The 21,360-nt window shown below is 38.4% G+C and overlaps 1 protein-coding gene across 1 annotated transcript; it reads right to left on the bottom strand.

Annotated features, from left to right (window-relative positions):
• Positions 1-606: 606 nt before the first annotated feature.
• On the bottom strand, positions 607-16,697 carry igfbp5b (insulin-like growth factor binding protein 5b). Its single transcript, XM_066687447.1, has 4 exons — positions 15,581-16,697; positions 5,732-5,946; positions 5,480-5,602; positions 607-5,184 (listed from the first exon to the last, which is right to left on the bottom strand). Exons 1-4 carry the CDS (start codon positions 15,918-15,920, stop codon positions 5,050-5,052), a joined length of 813 nt encoding a protein of 270 aa, XP_066543544.1. The 5' UTR covers positions 15,921-16,697; the 3' UTR covers positions 607-5,049.
• Positions 16,698-21,360: the final 4,663 nt, after the last annotated feature.

Raw genomic sequence — 21,360 nt, 5'->3', positions numbered from 1 at the left:
ATCTGAATGATCTGTACACAAGGCCAAGTCAATACCCAACCAGTTACAATTTGGATGTATAGCTGGTCCTTTGCATCAGTCTGAATTTCTCCTGAAGATGTTTATTGTATTTTATATGTAATCTCTTTCCATGGACGTACAAAATATCCTGTATTTTTGTATTCCCTATATGGAGGTCACTGTCTATGTATCTTTTTATGTAGGCCACCCATTTGGGCATTTAAAACGAACACTGGATTATTTTGTAACACAGTGTTGTAACATTTAAAACACACAAACCATTCTTCTTCCACTCATATTCAAGATGTCAGATTCAACCCTTTCCCCAAACAAACATATGTGCATCTCAGTCAAGACTGGCAATCTGTCTGTGAGGTATTAATCAGTAATACTGAGACTGACACATGTAAATGGCAAATCGTGGGACAATGATTGCAAACCCTTTTTATCTTTTCTATGCAATGAGTAACACTGGATCAAGAATTGTGATTTGTGTGATGCATTGGTACTTCTAAAACTAGTATATCACCATCTAGTCATCTTTGCGTATTATTTGTAAAAATGAAAAGCATACAAGCACTCTCACACACAGAAACATATCCAAGGTTAAAATGAATACATAACTTTATTTAAATAAATGCTTTGTCATAACAAAAAGACAAAGGTTAAAAGAGTACATAAATTACAGGTTGAATAAATATTACACAGTGATATTCACTTTTTCTTAATATTAAAAAAAAAATAATAATAAAAAAATCATAGAAGTTCCAAATCCTGAACATTTCACTTTCCTCCTGCGTGTTTTTTTTCTTTTTCTTTCTTGTTTTTATTTCACAAACCGGTTTACGTCATGGTAAAATAATTAATAGTTTTTCTTCTCCTTGGAAAAAAAAAGTTATGCATTCAAAAAAAGCTATAGTTAGCTACTGTAATATGAGCTGTGATTATTGCTTTAGTCTAACCAGGTAGGAGACTCGGAATCTGACTGGAGGTCACCTCTAGGGTTAGGCTAATTTAAACCCCTAATTAAGTCTGGTTTTAATTGGTTTGGACTTTCACACTTCTATTTTTAAGTAACAATTAAAGGCATTACAAAAGTTATAAGATCAGGATATTCTGAGCTCTAATTTTAGTGGCTCATCCGTAGCACCAAATGGTAAGCTTTAATAAGATGCTTGCTTTATGCAACAGCAACATTTCGCTTTACAAACAAAACAAAACAGACCTACTCCTCTCCATTTGTGGTTTGTAATTTGAGAATTTATGAAGTTTAGGACCTTTCTGTGCCTTCTCTTTGGTTGATGAAATCATTTTTGTTTTTACCTACACTAAATACCTTTCTGTGGTATAACAGTGAATTTGGTTTTGTGCTAGAAAGAGAACTACCACAGTGAATATTTGGAGACTATTTTATACACCCTAGACAATACTGTATAACCTCCAAAGCAAATTAAACAGATTCAACTTTGAAACTTGGAGGGGGGATAAAAGGCGTACCGTAACAAAAAATACTCTTACTTTAGGCAACATTGACAACCTTTTCACAGGGCCAGAAAGATGTTCTTTTTTTATCAAATTGATATCATTTTGGTAGTAAGAGAGTAGGAGAGGGAGGCTCTATTGCTGATCCTTTTAATGGGAGGTGAGGGAATCGAAAACAAACAAACAAACAAACAAATTAAAGAAATACATCCCCTCTGTGACTTGTATGGTCGTCAGATTCCGAAAGACACCTTTGTCTGTGTTAATCACATCTATGTGATGCTGGTGTGAATTATGTCACCCCTCAGCAATTGCCTGTCAGAGTAGAGTTCTCATAGACACCCAACTGCCCCAGTGCTTCTTCCCATATGACATTAAAGCAGAAAGTCCTTAGGCTGTGTAGTACTTGAAATTGTATTAATATTTTTACTTTTTTAATATTGTTATCCCTAACTAAATTGGTTCCACATCCCAGGCATGGGCCTCACAGCCCCTGTCAAAGTTATTCTAGACTGAATTACAGAAAACACCTCCAAGAGAAATCACTATCTATTCCTTGTTGGGAAATGAGCTTGCTGTTAAAAGGTACTGGGAAAAGTAGCTAGTATTTAAATTATGTATTGATTTCTTTTAAGTGCAAGCTGCTGGGGCCGCGTAAGCTGCATAATTTAGCGATTGTGTCAAAAATGTGACAATGTCATGACTTACTAATGCATTATTTTCTCTCCCCCTGTAATTAATGATCGTCTAAATTGGAATCAAATGTTTGGCAGATGTTCACTATTCTTTTCAGAGAGGCTCAAATGTTTAAGAAGCGATTAATCTGTTTTTCTAAGTTAGCTGTCTACGAAAATCAATATGCTCGTCTTGGTTTTAAACGAACACCAAAGTTATGGCTTCTCCATAATGTGTGCAAATATCACACACAACGAAAGACTCGAGGCTCAGTTTGCTTTTGAAGAATGACACATTCATAGAAAGTCATGGGTAATTTGTGTCTGCATCTTTTTTCGGAAAGTTCTAATTACACCAAACCATATTTTCGAAACTAGGTCTAGAGATCTGTAAAACCTCAAATTGCTGACTACAGCCTGATATCACATTGTCTGATGTATGGTTTGTAACACGGAGCCAAGAAAAAAAGAAATACGATTTGAGTGCAATGAATACAGATTGCTTGTGCTTTTGTTCAAACTTATCTGCTCCACAGAACAGCTGTTGGAGCAAGAAGAAAGAAATGATACTGTGGGTGCTGAATAGTACTGCAAGTGCCAAGAGATAAGCAAACAGATTAGTGCGATCCTTCAACAGAAAATCTTTTGTGATTTGTCACGAAGAATATGGTACCTGGTATTGGATTTCAAAGGTAAAGACTCTGCATGTTTTGTTTCTTTTTAAACCCAAGTATATCGTCTGAAGTGATGAAAACATCTGTATTTTCACTGTTTTAGGTATAAGCAAAGCAACATTGCAATATTCAGTCCACTGCAGTCGTTCGACCACAACATAGGATCAACAAAATGAGCACAAATAGTAATAGTGATAAAACAGATTTTTGGGGATTTCATCTATCAAATGGTCACTTTGTACACTCAGATATAATAAGAATCTAAAGTTAGTTGTATTCCTGTCACATTTATGTAGATACACTAATGGCAAGAATTTGTGTTTGTTGTGTTTTCTTTATCCTTGGTGGAAATAAATACTTTTCAGCATGTAAAAACCCATCGAATCCGAACGTGCGACTTGTTAAACTCCAAACTATGCCATCGTCAACAGCTCACTGAGTTAAATACTGCAGCTGCTTATGTCGCATGCATCTCCATTTTTCATAATCTGCATAAATGCATAGAACACCTATGCTCAAGTTTCAGGCCTTTATTTAAATTGCTATTCAAATGTCTCTTGCATGTCTTTATTTGCATGTAAAAAAGGCACCCAGATTTCCATACACATCTAAGACTGCAGGCAGAAGGACGCTGTTGAGTTTTGCATTTGGATTCAATGCAATTATTTATACATAAAGGCTTTTTTATAGATCTCTTGATAGCTCACTGGGTGATATACACAGGGACCAAGCATTATACTGTTCTTTGTAACAAATGTACATTTACCTAAGCTTATTAATAATATTACATATAGATTACACTTATATCTTTGTCTATGGGGACCACTTGGTTAAATGAGATTCAGAAACATGGCTCAACAATATGGAAGGCAAGAACACGGCACAGCCTCAACCAGACAAGAATGAACCCCAGAGAACCAGTTAGCGCATTGTATGTGACTTTCTTCATAATGTTTTGTACTGGACCCCACTTCACAGAATATTAAGACCATTGTATTTGACTTACTGCTTGTTAATCATTACGTTTGATTCATGAAACCATGTTTTCAATATTCTCTCTTAACAGAAACTGCAATCAAACCCAGACTTTGGTTACAACAAAACCTTATTCTTGTGAAGGGGTGTCAGTGTGTAAGGAAAAGCAATATTTAATTCACCAACCAATTGTCAAATCGTGAGCAGGTATTCTGTAGTCTAGGTGGCAAAAGATACAATTCATTAGATCAAGGAGATGTAGCAATTGTATTGCTTGACCTCTTTTTTTACCAGCAGGAAGAGCATTAAACATTAAAAACATGGCAGTGTCTGTTATATAGGCACAATTGGCATAGTGGACTTGGAAAGGAGTCATACAGCCAAATGTCTTTTATGTCCCTAGCAGGTGGATTTTCTTCTTTAGTTCCTCTCCAAAAACATGCAATTTTTTTCGGGCAGTAGAAGATTCCAGCAAGATTCCCTGGTTGGTCTATTCTTACGTGAAGGAAATTTAATGGAAGTCCCAATGACATGAAGAAAAGACATTGTTTCATAAGCTTTCTCTATCTCTTGCTCTTTCTCCATCGCTCTCTCTCGTACACACAGAACTACACATACAATGAACCTATAGACATTATACCTTTAAGAAGCCAATAAGGTTCTCATCATATGAATAAGTGCTCTGACAGGACAGATACCTGGATAGTGAGGACTATTTCAGCAAATCCCTACCGCATGTGTTTTTGTGTGTTGTGGGGCTGGAGGGGCGGGGCAGACAAGCAAATAAACACATCGCTGTGCCTATATTTGTAGGTCCTGCTACCTCTGCAGAAAGTAAAAGATGTGAAAGACCAAAACAGCCTGTTTTCCTAGACTTGCCTTACTATTGTTTTCATTTGCATTCTTTAAACTTTAAAAGAAATCAAGTTTGTTGCTCAAACCTCAGTGTCTATAAAAATATATAAATATATGTATATATTTTTACAAATCAATTGCTCAAACCCAGCTTTTTTTTTTTCTCTTTTCTTTCTCTTGAGAGGCTGCGGAACAGACGGAAAGTGGGCTAGCCCTGCTGGGTCCAACTAGCTAGAGTTGAGCGCACAGTCAAAGGTTCATATGCCTTTTGTTTAGGTCTTTTTTAGTTTTTATTGTCCTTTTTTTCTGTTTTGAATCTCAAAGTGACTGGCGGACGGGCGGGAGGGAAGGTGGCAGGCCCTGGGTCGTGTGCTCAGGGAGGCATCTCCTCACTCGTTGGTGTTACTGTTCTCCAGGTCCTTACACTGGATGTCTCCTCCACTGTAGTCGGTGCCAGGCAGCTGGACACCGTACTTATCCACACACCAGCATATGCCCCTCTTCCGCCCAAGGGATGGCTTGCACTACAGCACAAAGGGAGGAAAAGGAAATCTTGAAGGGAGAGCGACTCGACTACACACAGCGATTTTGCTGGATCTACATGAAGAAGTTTTTCTCAAGTTGACAAGGTTCTTATTCGACATCATTAAAAACTACTTTATAAAAGGAGATATTTATATTCACTCTAAGAATATCAGATCCATGCTTGAAAATATACAAAATGTTTTCAGAGATTTATAATAGTCAAGTTTTGTTGAAGGCATCAACTGGATCAAAATGTGTATAAAGCAATAGCAATAGTATTAATTGTTTCAGTACCTGTTTGCGCTTGAAGAAGCCCTTTCTGTCGCAGTTGGGAAGGTACAGATGTTGCGCCATAACTCGAGAAGTGTCTTTTTTTATCTTCTGGATAATGCCATCCAGTTTTCGTCTGCAGGGACCCTTAGGAATGAACCAAAGTGTAAGAAATTAGTTTAAAATCTGTCGTAATATTGTTTATTACAGTTGTGCATTTAGTGTTACAAACAAGCCCCGCCCCCTCCAGCCACCTGACCCCCTGTAGACACTTACAAGTTCTGGCTCATGCTTGTCATTAGGAATAGGAGAATAATCCACAGAATAAGCCACAGATCGGGATTTTTCCTGCAACCTCTTCTTCTCTTTGCGCAGTGCTTCGACCTTCTTTCCACGGATGGAGTCTTTAGGATGGAGGGGGACTTTAGCAGGGAGCAGGTCATCTGTGATTTCAGCTGTCACCGGGTCCTCGCGCTCCCGTGACTCACGATCTGGAAAAACACAGTGAATTTAAAAACGGTGGACAGGTGGCAATGCGAAGAATTAACGTCTTCTAAATCCCTTTGTAACTTAAATACGATTTTTCAAGAAAGCATAATCTAACCAGCATGTAAAACTGAAAACGAGCAATTAGAAAACAAGTGCAACTTAAATTATTCCACTGTAAACATTATAATGACAAAGAAAGACCAGATACATTTAATAAGTTTAATAACAGGAGCTACCAGTGTATTAATTATTATAATAAATGTAAAAATACAGGTTGCTGGGCTCAGAATTTTAACAATAAGTACTTTGCCAATGCATTTACATATAAAACACAATTTATTTAATCTAAAAAAGCTATCTAAAATTCAGACTTGGTTCGCTGTAATTTAAATAATAGTGGATACACAATAATTATTCTTCCACCAGAGGGCACTTTTGCATTTCATTACAGGTATCTGAATTGGAGACGAACCCCACTCCAATTTACCCCCATCCTCTCCTCAGATTCAAATGGAACATTATTCACTTAAACTAAACATGGTTATTTCAAATCACATCACCTCGAGGTTTTGGTTGGGGGCAGATCAGTTGAGTTTGAGAAATAAAGGTTCAAACCGGACCAAGAGTAACAAACAATAGAATTTCAAATGTCCTCATGTCAATTTTACACTTACAAGAATAATATCTCTAATGCCAGGTAAAATGAAGTACAAGAGAATTTCCTCTTTTGTGTATCCAATTGCGATCAATGAGTTCACCTTAACTTTAAAATAATACCAGAAAATGGTCTGATCGCCTTGCACAGTGAGTGGAAAGCTACTGGCTTCTCGCAGAATCATTTATGGCCCTAAGCGGCACTAAGTGCCATTTGAAGCCACAGTAACCAAGGAACCATGGCAACTGCAGCGCTGCGGCAGGGAGAGGTGGACCAGCCTAGTTCCTGATGGTAACTTCATCCTCCACTGACAAATAAGAGTTAAAATGACTTGAAACACTTCCATTCTTGAAAGTATCTTCCTGGTGCACAGAAGGGTTCTATTCTGTGGTATCAAATTTGGTGAGAACTCCAGTGTTCACATACTGTACTATGAGAAGAAGGGTAGCTCTTCACGTTTTGTTAATATTATGAATCAAGTGATGTCCCATATAGAATAGAGAGTACAGCGTCTAAATATGATGCATTTTGAGATTCGGCAGCCTTGACTAAGCTGAATTCATTATATGGAGAAATAAAAACGATAAAGACCTTCCAGTATGCTGAGGTGTTCCTTCAAAAAATAAAAATAAAAATCTTTATTTATATTGTGAACGTCCATTACTATAACATCGTCCTATTTGAATTAGAACTCTGAGTTCCCGGGTTTGTTGGACCAGAGCTGCAGTTGGGAACTATGAACTAAAATTACAAAGAGCTAAAAAAGAACGCACATTACGTTCCCAATATTATTTTCCTGTTCTCCTCCCCTGTGATTTCAGTAAGCTAATATGATCACTGCAACATTAGGAGAATGAAGGTAGAGTGTGAGAACTTAGCCAGACCTAACACCAGGGTGAACCAGACAAGTAGACGATGGTAGGCTATTAAGTCCTAGGAGACTGAGCTCAACCTTGTCCAGTCTCTGCCTAGCCCCACAGCTTGCATGGATTGGGGTCACTGTGAAATGATGAGACGCACAACAGCTGGTTGACTTCCACTGTGTCACCCCTGGAGATGCCAAGGTTGCAGTCCTCACTCAAACGGAGCTCCTCAATATATATATATATTTTTTTAAGGCCAAACAGCCACAGACTATAAAGTAGAGAGACATTCCTCTGAATATTATTGTATAGTAAGCACAGAAATAACTGGGGTCTCTGCCAGTCCAAGACTAACTGAACCCCTGTGCCAGTGGATGACTGTGGTTATATTTATCCAGTAAGGAAATCCGACAGAATAGCGATGGGCAGGCTAGAGTCTGGCCCGAGCGTTGGTGGAATGTGCCAAGTATTGTTGCAGAGATGGCAGTGAGATATTGGAGGACAGCTGGGGGGAAGATTAAAAATAATCATACAAACTAGTTTCCATTCACACTGGGACAGGGGTCTTGCAAACACCTTTCAAGAAGGGGAAAACAGTACATCTGCATTATATAAAAGCCTGACATCGCATACTGTAGAAGCCTTGGCGAGCTGTCGGGGAGAATCGGAGCTCAGATTCCAAACTCAAGTTCTGAACTTTGAATCTACATATAATCTCACAGCATGTGGCTTTATGCAGACTTTTAAATTCAGCCTACAGATGCATTGACTTTCCTTGCTCTCCAGCAAAGTATTAAAGCACTATAGATACACTTTTTAGGCCGTTTTTTAACTACTTGTCAAGTTAAGAGCTGGAGCAGGGACCTGACCGAGTCATAGTGTATACCACTTTTCCAGATGGATTCTATCATATATGCAACTTTTAAAACTTAAACATTTTAAACTTACCAAATAATGGTGGATGTCAAAGTGTCAGTATTTCAGGATGTGTTGTCATAACTTCCTGGATAGCGGAATAACTACAAAATGGCCAGATTTGTCTTCCTTTCCCGCGGCAACTCGAGTCGTTATTATCAAGTCAACCGAGCGTTAGTGTGTCTTACTCCATATTCTTACTCCTTGATAGAAATTACAGTTTTCCGTAGACAACAAGAAGTGTTGCTGTGTCCACAGCTGTGGGAAAAACAGTGAAGACGGAGTTATTCTTTTCTCCTTTCCAACAACAGAGGAGATAAATTTGCGGTGGAGATTGATTGTTTATCACTAAGTTTGGCCCAAAATTAAATGAAAACATCCACTTCTGTAGGTGTTCAAACAGAACAAAAGCAAACAATGAAAAATTACCTAGGTAAAATAATTCATTCTTATGTTAACAGAATGGTGTACTTGTATTTGAAAACACTTACGTAAAATATAAATCTAAAAGCAAACGACTCGGGAATGCAATACCAATTGTATAGTTTACTGTAAATACACTTTAGGAGAACATAATCAGCACCTAAGGAGCTCTCTAATTCTAATGCTCTTGTGACACTCAAATTGCTTTTAAATCAAAGATTTAGTCTGAATACATATAATCTGATTTATTCTCAATTCGGTGTATTTTACATTGCACTACATTACATTTATGAGCACTCCAACTAAAAGAGCGCCCGACAAACAGCCAGGAGACCTGACATACTTGGTTGTCTCTTGAATAGAAGGGTGGCTATACTGTACGAAATATCTCAGATGCAGCAGATTTCTGTATGTTTGTTGTTGTTTTTGAGTCAAGTGATCGCTGCAGATTGCTTTTTTCTTTATATTTCCCCCTTTTTGGATTGTGAGATTACTTGCAAAAAAACTCCACTGTGCATTAATCTCCTGTTGTCTGAAAGGAGATTAATAACTCCAGCTGTGGACACACAAACACTTCATATTGTGTATGGAAACTATAATTAAGTCAAGGAGTAAGAATATGGACACAGTAACACTTGGCTGAAGTGATGATAACTAATGAGTTTAAAAAATTTTAAATTAAAAAATCATGCTAATATGATGGAATCAACCTTGAAAAGTGGCATTCACCTTATCATTATCCAACTTGTATACTACAGTAACACATACAGACACACAAAACCATGATTTTTGGAATTTAGGAAAGGTCACATACTTCACACGATCCTATTAAAGAGTAGTAGTGTTTGCTGCCTGTGCTAGATGAGTCACAATCAGGCATTTGTGACTTTTGGGTTTTGGTCAAAGTAAACCCTGCCTCTAGGAATATGCAAGACTAATGAGGACACCTTTCCTTACATCCTCTGTCTTTTTATATCCCTATATGCTGAATATTCACTCCCCTTTAAGTGTAAATGCTACGCTGTTGCATAAGAAGGATCTTGTTAACTCAGGTTTTACATTTCAAACAGTGCCAAGGTACCGGAGAATCTGCAGGACAACTTGTCTTCTGTAGGCCATCTATTTAGATTAAGCTTGAGAGTGGAAGCTAAAGAGATATTTATTACTATCTACCTTTTCTAACTAAAGTTCCCATAAAGATGAGAGGTACTGAGTAGGCAAAGAGAGTTCACCTGATATGGGTCTTTTACAATATTAACAAGTCAGACAATTCGATCTCATAAATATCTTATGTTTCTCACTGCTGGAAGAAGCAGCTTTTTTATTAAAAAGAAAAACAACCCACATTCCTATCCCCTTCTTGTAAAATAATATTTATCTAATTGTTACTTCATTTTTGTAACAGGGACACAGTTATGTCTGTTGTAGAAGCATTTGTAGCTTTACAATGCAGGCCTACTATGCCAACTTTGCTACTTGTGGACCCAGTTCCAAACAATGACCGCTATTAAAGCACCAATTAAGCTCCACAGACATCAATTCCGATAAATAATGAGAGAGGACTAAAAATAGCATTAGATAAGTAGAGAATGTAGAAGCAGATAATGCTAATTACAAAATTGCAAATTGCATTCCTATCTGTACTAATTTACTTTATACACACCACTGACCAACCAAGCCTTGCAGGGCCTTTATTGTGATGCAAAATATCAAAATGTTCAAAGGGAATTAGCTATCTTGACAGTAAAAAATGGTTATGAAAAACAAAAGCGGAGTTTACAAAGATTAATTGGTTCAAGTTTGGAATGGATTGGTCTCATTTTCAATCAATACACATAATCGGTAGACACTGTATATGATTCATGCACTTTCACAAGAGATGTTGATAACATTTGTACATGATTATTCATAGAGAAAACCCAAATTATACATATTATAAACAGATCTGATGACTGTAGTTAGTCTCTTTAGAGGATGTTTTATAACCAAGTTGTAAATCGGTATGTTTACATTAATATAACTAATAAACTCATGATTACCTAACCCTCAAATGTCCATAGTTGCTGGAAAAGAGGTGAATCTTCTTAGTACATAATACACTCACACATGCAGAGTATCATTTTCTCTTTGAGCGTAGACAAAAAAAAATCATGGTAAATCTGATCGCATTAATACCTGTTTTATGTGCTTTTGTAAATCTGCAGGTTATAAAGAACAATACTGGTTTTCTGCCTTAAGTTTCCTGTCCTTTTGCTTGTATATGCTGTATCTGCTGGCGCACAAGTGCTACCCGCTTTCTCTCCACTCAATTTGCATTGCGCTTGTGAAGCCTACACTTCACAGGAAATAACCATTCATTTTATCAGCATAATACCAAGAGAAAAGCAGTAATAGAGCACAATCAAACTCGTTTCCTGCTTGCACTGGAGTCCAGCATCTTACGGCCGCCAAGTTAAAAATAGTGGGGATGTACTATTCAAGTCTCCATTAACGAGTGCTTGTTCAAAAAAAGCTGCTGCACTTTGCCAAGAGGAGCATAGGTAATGACCTCCATGCCCCCGAAGGCATTTGCTGGTCAAGGAATGACACTTTCTCACAGTGTCAAGCTTTGAACAGCCTTTGCCAAAACACAGCTTAAGAGAGAATTCCAGTGGAAAAATGTCACATAATATAAAAGTAGATGAGGCTGCAGTGAAGAATTTTGCCTTGGGTGATATTGATGGGTACCATGTGCACGTTTACAGGTCTTGACTGACATCTTTTGACTTTCTACTAGAGGTGAACACACCTTTTCAGGACCTTTACCACCACTGAGCTGTCTTAAAGGCTGACGAGTGTTTTATTTAATAAGCAAACGTGATTCTTTCAGATTGGATAAAGTCTGAGATCTACGTGGAGATGAGCACTTCTTGAAAACATGCCAGGTAAAAATGACTCGGGGGTTTGTCAGAATGAGCGAGACCATGTTTTCAGATAGGATAGGATTATGGCTTTAACTATAAGGTGTTCACTTACAATGATGGCTACTCTGTACTCACAGAAACAGTTCCTTCTGCTTCACCAAAAAGATGCATCTTCTAACAATAACTTTGAAAAAGTCTGAGTTCCTGATCTATCCCTCTAGTGTGATAAGATTGTGGAACCAAAACAGTATGGCTACTCCACACATGTTCTTGTTTAAACCCCAGCTTGAGGATGTAGCTGGTTTGGAGTCACATGGTATAAAAAACCAAAGAGACTACTGTGGAAAATAATTTCTCTCTACAGCTGTTAGCCAACCTCTTTCCAGGTGTCAGTGACAAATACATGCTGGACGGCTTGTAGTAAAACTTTATTGGGAGAAGTCATTTAAGCTTGCCAAAGAGATTCTCTGCTTACATATTTTGATTAATGCAGCTGGTGGCCTGATATGTACAGTACACTAACAGGGCTTGGGAATGTCATTTGCACCTGTAACATTAACAGAACAAAAGGATTTTTATAAACAAGCTGGAATGGATTACTATTCTTCCACATGCAGTTTGTTCTTCACAAGGAGGTACATTTTACTAAACAAACTAAACTATAAAGCACATTCACTGTTTTAACTACAAAGATGCATCACAAACATAAAATCCAAAGCAATATACAGTGTAACTCTTACAATGAAATGTAGAATGAGAGAAGGCTGCTATGATTCGTCCACAAAATGGTTAAGCCGCCACATCACTGCACACCATTAACTGTATTCAACCTACATTGTGCATTTCTGAGGCCTTATGAAAGATGCTTAGTGATGCAGTTTTAATGGCATTGCATGATGTTTGGGCGGAAATCAAGCTCTTCTAGATTTGGAATCACTTTTTAATCATCTTTTCTTTCCTTGGCAAAGACAATCTGTCCAAACATAAGGCTCTTTTAAACGCTGGAAGGGCAAGAAGGCTGCTGCCATGAAGTCATATCTGATGGCGGCAGCTTACCAGCCATGATGTTCCAAAAACACACACACACATACACGCGCACACACAGACGCACACATGCACAGCTGCATATCACAGACAACCTTTGCAATGGGAGCCGAGTTGTGACCACCTTAACAATAACGACAATATGACCAACAGACCATAAAATAAAATCAGAACAGTACATTCCCCCAACCCTTTTATGCCCTGTCTATTATTTAACCATGATTTAAGTGCTGCATCGATATGGTAATAATCAATAGCACGGGGGCACCTACAAAAGAAAACCGTTTGAAATATGGAGTTAAATATTGATGGGCTGCTCTGTGCAGCAGGCGTGAATGAATCTTAATAGATCCAGTGGTAGCCGTTTGCGAGCCAATCTGCTCCAGCTGAATGAATGAATAACAGGCAGGAGATCCTGGGTTTTAATCCCAGCTCAGCTAGCACCTACCCTCGGCGTGGTCTCGGACACTTGACCTCTCTGTGTCCATCTTGCCCAGCTGGTAAAACTGGGTCGAAACAGAACCCCGGTGGAAAGGAGAGGCGCTATTCTAAATACAACTCGGTGTGATCGACAGTGCTTCACAGAAGAGCTCCAAAAACATTCTGCTGAATCACTGCGGCGCAACTGTCTGCCCACAGCAATACCAAGTTACAGAATCACAGTTCTGCGTCTGCTAATCTTTTGGAAGATTCAAAAAGGTTATTCTTCCCAATTTGAACAAGCCTAGAAAAGACACTGGGCTTCTTGAGGGATAAGTCAGGTTTAACACATGCTTTTCTGTTATACACATATGCATATCCATATTTGTAAAGTAGGCTGGTGTTCATGGCTGAATCAAAACATTGGTGTGTGTTTTTACCGCTTGGCACCCCCGTAGTGAATTATGTGTTACTGTGTCCCTCATGGAAAAGGACATGTGACTCAAACAAAAACTTTCTAGAGCATCTTATTTTCCTAGCAAGTGAGCTATTCAAATGCAGCATGCGCCTTTGCTACTTCAGTTATGACATGTAATTAAAATGTTTAAACTGAGGGAAACCACAGTAATAAAAGCTCAGGCTACACAAGTGACAGGAGCCATTTTCCTGGTCTTAAAGGACTGATTGAATACATGTATCCAGGAGCCACTGTGTTAATCAATTGTGCACTTGACATTCAATCAGATTTGTCTGTCTGCTTTCGGTTAGTCAGACCTTCATTCATTTTTAATTGGACCCCCCCCCACACACACACATACACACAGCAACACCACCCTCCTCCTGCTCTGATTTAATCTTTGAACAGTAATCCGACTCTCAACACCACCCACAGATATAAACCTTAGTTCAGGCCAGCCAAGATCCGTTGCCCCCAGGAATTTAATGTCCACTTCATTCAATCTGGAAATTTCCGGCATCCAAGACTTTTCACGCAAAGTACTACATACAAATCCTGCTCCACAATATCTCCACTCCACAGACTTCTTGTTTGGAAACGCTAAAAACTGAGAAAAAACAAATACTCCTGAAGAATATGATGGTACTTAAAGTATGGCCTAAACACAGCGACTAGGCAAGTTTACAGCACATGGATGTAATTTGCATCATGGTCAAAATAGTTTCCTCTAGGTTCAAGTAGTTTCATGTTTTTTTTTTCCCCTAACAAACTCTCGGATTCAGAGAAAGGTGCATCTGCTCAGCGAGACACTATTTTTAATGACACTGACAGAGACCAGCAGGCGGATATCTAGACAGACACACAGATGTCTGCCGCGAGACACAGACAGATAACCTATTGACAAGTGTTCAGATTAAAAGGGTGGGCTTCTTGTTGCCTGTCTCAGCTGATTTACAAATGCATATGAAGCTCTGCAATAGCAGGTCACTAGTGCAAACCTGCGTTGCAGCTGGTTTAAGGCAGTTTTCAATCATGACCTCACACTGGCTATTGGACATGGAATTCATTACACTTAGATAGACATTAAACAGTCAATGAATACATAAAAGCAGAATCTGAACTGAGCTAAAAGGATTTGCCAGCTTATATATGCAATATGTATTTTTAAACATATGGGTATGTTTAAACAGGTAACCCTCATTAAACCTCCATGCCTAGCTTTCCCAGGTGAAACGTGCTGGTATTGTTGCAGATTCCTCGATACAATATTAGTATCCACAATACTTAGTCATAGTGCAACCCTATCTTTCAACTCTGACTTTGCACATGCACGGTCAATGGAAATACACAGTGTCATGATCTAGCAATCGCATACTGGGGTAGAGGGGCACTAGAGCAAAGTAGGCATCAGTAAAGGGTGCAATTTGGAGGGCGTTTGGTTAACAGGCGAAGTAGACGAATACAATAGAGGCTAAAACTGAAGGCGAATATAACTTGATTCATACTAAGAAGTAATGTGTATTTATTTATTTATTTATTTACGTATTGTAAGCAAACCATTATATAGAATACAGTGTAAAACTGAAAGCCAACATTACTTGGTGAAAGGACAATCTATCATTGCGGTTCTTAATAATACATACACATGTTCATGCATGCATGTATTGTAAGCTGCACAACCCAGCTAACACACACCGCTGTGATAAGGCTGTGGGTTGCGTGGAGCCAACACGTTAGACATGCAACTGATAAATAACCTGAATATTGTTAGCTGGGCTTGCTTTGCTGAAGCCGTTTCTGAGGCTTACCTTGAATGGCACAAATGAAACAACCGAGCAGACACCACAGCCAGGTAAAATCGCCTTTCTGCCACTTGTCTTCCCACTGTGTCAACACTGCGCGCTGTCCAGCGTGCCCCGTCCCCGCACCACCAGGCTCCCCGTCTTTTGCACTTACCGATCGGCTGATGGTGGGACTTGTAGCCCTTATCGTTGGTGCAGACCCCCCGGCCGTGCAGCAGGGCGTGGAGCGGCTTCTCCTCGCCGCTGCGGGGCAGACAGCGCAGCCCGTGGGTGCAGGTCCCGGTGTACACCCCGCACGCCTGCCCCTCCGCGATGGCGCAGGTCAGGCAGCAGCCGCAGCCCGGCTCCTTCACCAGCTGGCAGCCCGCCGGCACCGGGGGGCACATGGACAGGGCTTTCTCATCGCAGGGCTCGCACGGCACATAGGAGCCCAAGCACCGGGACAGTCCCAGGAAAAATGGCACAGACGTCACCAGAAAGAAGCCCAGGAACATCTTGTATCAAGGATCTCTTCCCTCTCCCAATTGTAGATGGATGGATGTATGTGTGGTTATGAACTAGTTCAAATGTTGGAATAAGATACTTTGTGTCTCAGCAGATGTCACCAGTGTCCTTTTCCTTCTTTCAAAGCTGCTCTGAGACCTTTTTGGAAGTGAACTGAGATGGTTAGCATCCACACGCACCTGTATTTCTGGTTTTCTGTTTCTTTGCGACAGGTCTTAAGATGGGTAGCCTGGTGTATCTAGTGGTGAAAAAACCCGTTGACGCAGCATGAAGGCAGTGTTTGATTGTTTTGGTTGCAATCCGATTTCTTTTTTTTATTTGAAAAAGTGCAAAATCACCAGATTATATGGAAAGCGCTAAAAAAACAAAAATCTTTTGAACCAAAAAAACAAAAAGGTCCTGTCTGCAAACCAACCAATGCAACTCTTTGCACACAATCTGTTCTTTTTTCCCTGTCTTGCTGGTCTTTTTGCTCTTTTTAAAGCGATTCCAACTCTTTCCCCCTCTGGAGAACTTTTCTAAGCAGACTGATCAACTTCAGACTAGGCTTGTCTTTTTAAAAACAGGCAAACCCCTGACCATGAATAAGCCACGCAGCGGTGAAGGGAGGCGCACTTGTCTCTGCAGTAAGGTGCTGGTTCCAGGGCGGGTCCTGGCAGCTCTCCAGCTTGCTTTCTTGCAATAGGATCTGTCGGCTAAAACCATGCCAAGAGCAAGGAGCAAATACAAGTAACCAGTGCAACACAAATCAAAACGTATGGAAGAACATCATGATGCAAGGCTGTCTTCAGTACGTGTACGTGCTTCTGGCTGCAATGCTCTGCTGCCACTTGCAAGATCTGCATTATAGTTGCACAAGAAATACCGGTTAAGCTTTCCACATGATTGTGCACACTGGAGTCTAATGAATACCATCCCTGCAACTATTTTAATGTACTGGCTATGCACATAATACTAAGTGTCCTGACAGTTGCTTTTTTATATATTTATTGATGTGATTTTTTTTAGGAAAACCTAGGTTAGGGATGTTATAATTGTAAAGACAAGATAAACCCTACATTCTGTGGGGTTGGAATCCACGCCTAGATAAACCACAGACACAGGCACAATTCTGGAGGTATGTTATCTTGAAAGGAACAATACCTATCAGCATTGCAACTTCTATTAGTGTTGCATTTGTGGGTTTATTGTTTCCTAATGGCTTCTAATCAAAATGCGAAGGTAAAATGATGAAAACTGCAACCTCCTGGTCTCAAACTACCAGCTTCACATTATATTCATTCATCCCTGTGCACCTCAATATCATTTTTTGAGGAACTCTGCAGAACAATGGCAGCTGAGTGGAAATATATGTCAGTGCTGCCAAGTGAACAAATGTTATGCTAAAAACATCTTTTAAGTGTGTTGTTTTATACATATATCTGATTATATCTGATTGTATCTGAAAGGTATAATTACATGAAGTCAGCCAGTTTTCCAGTAATTAGTTCCCTTTAATGGAGTTTGTGTTCTCCTCATTTGTGTATTTGTTAATTCAGACATCTTTGACCCCAGCTTTGAGTATAAACCACATGTAAATTGCCTGCTTGTTGTTTCGCTTTGAATCATAAAAAGTCAAATAAACACCAAAACTAACAAAACAAAGCTAAACAAACAAAAACAAAATGTATTGCAATGGAAAAATCAACACACACTAAACTCTAGACAAATAAATAAGTAACCTAGAGTCTGAAAGTTGAAAATATAAAATTGGATCGAGCTTTTGATTTAACAATGTGTACCCTGTGTAAATAATACATTGCATTTATTTACAACTGAAAACCCTTCTGAAAGCCTTAGTCCTATAGAGGTTTCTCAGTCAGTGGTCATTCATATCCTTTAAGATCTGTCTATTTTACACCACTCCTAGGTCTATTTCTCCTTAATCTTCTGTTAGAGATCGGGGTCTGGAGTGGAGTTAAGAATTATAGAGATTTGTATTTCTTCTGCCGAATTACTGCCTGCCTGAGTCAATTCCTGGAGATTGTATCTCTTCCTATACTTGTTTTCCTTGCTAAGATGATCCCTGTTTTGTATTTAGATAACCATGGCTGTCGCTGCCTATTTCATTCTATAAATAGGCTCACTTTAAAGCCCGCACCTGTTCCATCTATTGGACACCATTTATAATACAAAGGTAGCAATAAATCCTTTAGTAGAGGATTTTATGAGTGCAAGTGTGTGTGTGAGAGAGAGGGGACTAATTAATTAATACATATATATGCATATAGATATTGAATTCTTGCAGTGCTTTAGTAGTCGTAGATGAAGTTGTTGAATTTTCATATTCAACTTGAAATGCTTTGGTCAGTGAAACACATTCCTTTTATCTTCTCAGTTTAATGCTTTTGTGAATCGATTTTACTCCATGTAATCAGAAGAGATTTTAAAATGTATTTTCTTCACCCAATTCAATTAAAAAGGCTGTCAATATCTGCAGCATGCATTTTGTTTTACTTAAACATTTATCTTATTGCAATGTTTTTAATGTACACTGTCACGTGCATCTTTCTCCTTACTCAGAAATACATAAAACCATTTTCTGTTATCAAATTTCTCTGTCCCTTGGTCTGTATCTAAAATATACTGGTTGTATGCCTTTCACTTAGCAGCAAAATTGGCCACTAGAAGGAGCTATTACCAATGACAAGAAGGAGAATTTTAATCTTTACATGTAACTCCTATTTCCTCACTGTATCAAACTTGTACATTAAAAATGTCACATCCACTTTTTAATGTGGTTGGAAGCACAAAAACTAAATTTGATAAGCCAAATTTGTTCATAATGTAGATATATGTTGAATGTAAATTAATTAATCATCATAATATGGAACTAAGCTATGCATTAGCCTTTGTGCTTGACATAACATGGATTTAATACATGTTTAATCTATAGTACAACAACTTAAAAAGGTTCCATGTTTGCCAGTATTCATTGAATCATTGAAATGCAGATGTCTAATCCATTAGTTAGTGGTCTGAAATGTTTCTGAAATTGTGTCACTGTGGTTGTCTGGTATTTTACACAGCAAATTTAATTGGAATAGAAAAAAAGTGAGGCTAATTAATGCCATTTATGATGGTGGTTCATTGATGTGTGAGTATAAAATTATTTTAATCAGCTTTGGCCGGCAGCTTGTACCTGGTGGTACATATTCCTTTTCGTTTATCTGGGAAAGTATATGCAGGGTTGAATAACGTGAAGGTTCGAGCACAGTCGTTATTAGGAAATGCGTGCTGTGCTTAAAAACATAAGGAGGTTAATTTAAAATGCATATGGGAATGTATATCTGGATTTGCCTGTGAATGTATGAGAGCATGTTTCACTTTGTGATACACATTTATGACTTTCACAATTATGGACATAGTTATTGACTGTACATCATTTGAGTTTACAGCCAAATGCTCTTGGTAATGCACATTTATATTTAGTTAACATATTTTGGCCACACAATAAAAACTACAGGACTTATATATATATGTGATTAAGTGTCCTGTTTTTTAAAGCAATGTATTTATTTACAGAATGCTTTACTGTGCTGCCCAAATCTGTTGTATAGATGACATGCCCATTTTTGTTTTGGTGGCACCATCTCTAGCTCTGATTTCAGCCTGGCATTGCCTTGGCATTCAATCAATAGGCTTCTGTATCCAGGAAATATCCCATTTATGATCCCATACCCTAATTGTCTCCTAGAACTTAAGCTAGGTTTCTGATTTCTTCTTTTTTTGGACCCTTCTATGCTAGCATTTTTTTTTGTTCAAGGTATTTAAACTTTTTTTTTTTTTTTGGGTGGTGTTTTTTCTTTTCTTGTTCCAGCTACACATGGTGTCGAATTTTTGTGGTTTGCATGATGTTCTTTACCTGGAAACAAGTACTTACCAGAAATATACTGAAAAGGTTACTGGAAACATTTGACATGCAAGGCCTCTATTTAAAGAGGAGGAGGGAGAAACTGTCACGGCTCGGTGATACAGGAGAGAATCATCCTCAGAAGTCAGTGGAGTCGATTTGTAAAGTCCGAGTCTGAAGAATACTCTTGCTGTGGTCTGCACCTCAGCTTGTTTTAGTAAATCTATCTGACCACACGGTCCCACACCACTTGACTTATAGGGAAACATCAGACAGAGTGACATTACTCTCTGGATTTCAGCTGCTGGCCACTGTTGATTCAAGTATCATTTAAATTATGACAGATCATAGTGTTAGTCCTGTGTCAACTCTTTAGCTGATTTAGTTTGAGCTGACATTAGCTGATTTGCATTTAATTTATTTGTTTAATGTGTTATCCAAAGTTCCTATCTACATTAATTTTCTTCTGCAAATATGTCCTGTTTCCATCATGCTGTAGATTTGTTCTGTGTCACACTAGTTTGTGTTTCATATATGACCAACTCTCCCCTGAAGATTTACAGACGAGGTATCCTTGTCTTTGAGTGAATATACTTTGATGTGATGCTGAGTGAAATCACAGGAAGGCATAACAAGCGTCTGATACGGTTTCAGACTAATAGGTAAAGTCGCTTGCATCAGCCCTAAGGTATGCTTTGTTAGTGAGAAATGCAACATCCATGTTTATGATAGTCATACTGGACTGGAGAGCAATCTCTGCTCATTAAATTCCTATTGTTTATTTATTTTCTGTTGCATTTTTTATGGATTTGAATTATTAAAAGGTTATAAAACATTAAGCTTTGGGTTTGAGTTAATGGGTGAAACAACACATTGGTCATGAAGTACACCATTCCCTGCTTTCAGTTTCAGCTTTCAATTTGTTGTATATATTGTGCAAATTCATGTAATACTTACAATTCCTGCTAAATGTAAACTTAGTTCAGTAGTATGACATCACTGTCTGTTTTTTAGGAGCCTGTTTCTTTTTTTTTTTTTTAATATATATTGCTATAACGTGGTGCTGCTTTGAATGGCAATGGCTCCATTTATCTTTAGTCAGTTTAAACAGTTCCAAATGTTTTGCTTGTGTTAAACTGAAAGAATTGCAAGACTATATAAAGAAACGGCAATATGTACATTTTAGGTTGTGGTTAAAATACTGTTTTGGTGAGCTTTGCCTGTTTATAAATATTTACTCCCACCTTCTTTGCTTAGTTTTTCATGTTACCCTTACTCATACTAACCTTGTTACCCCACCAAAAAAAGAAAATTAACAACAAAACACAACTACGGTTTGGCTGTTATTGTTTTTATACATTTGCTGGACTGAGGTCATTTAAACTTAGGTAACAAAATAGGTTTGGTCCTTAAAACTCCTGAGTTCAAAAGCATAAACAAACAACAACAAAAAAAGTGTGAAGTGCCTCTGAGAGACATACAGGTCTGTATCTGGTACAGTGGGTGGTGATTATGTATACAGGGCTATACTGCCATTC

The sequence above is a fragment of the Amia ocellicauda genome, chromosome 16 (assembly GCF_036373705.1).
Source record: "Amia ocellicauda isolate fAmiCal2 chromosome 16, fAmiCal2.hap1, whole genome shotgun sequence".
NCBI classification, from domain to species: domain Eukaryota; kingdom Metazoa; phylum Chordata; class Actinopteri; order Amiiformes; family Amiidae; genus Amia; species Amia ocellicauda.
This window is presented reverse-complemented; position numbering and strand designations above follow the sequence as displayed.

What these genes read in the sequence shown, in the direction of transcription:
- igfbp5b (XM_066687447.1), bottom strand. Translation starts at nt 15,920, where the DNA reads ATGTTCCTGGGCTTCTTTCTGGTGACGTCTGTGCCATTTTTCCTGGGA. An exon ending in GTCCCACCATCAGCCGATCG is followed by an intron (nt 5,947 to 15,580) that starts GTAAGTGCAAAA and finishes GTGTTTTTCCAG; the next exon opens with ATCGTGAGTCACGGGAGCGC. An exon ending in ACAAGCATGAGCCAGAACTT is followed by an intron (nt 5,603 to 5,731) that starts GTAAGTGTCTAC and finishes TTCATTCCTAAG; the next exon opens with GGTCCCTGCAGACGAAAACT.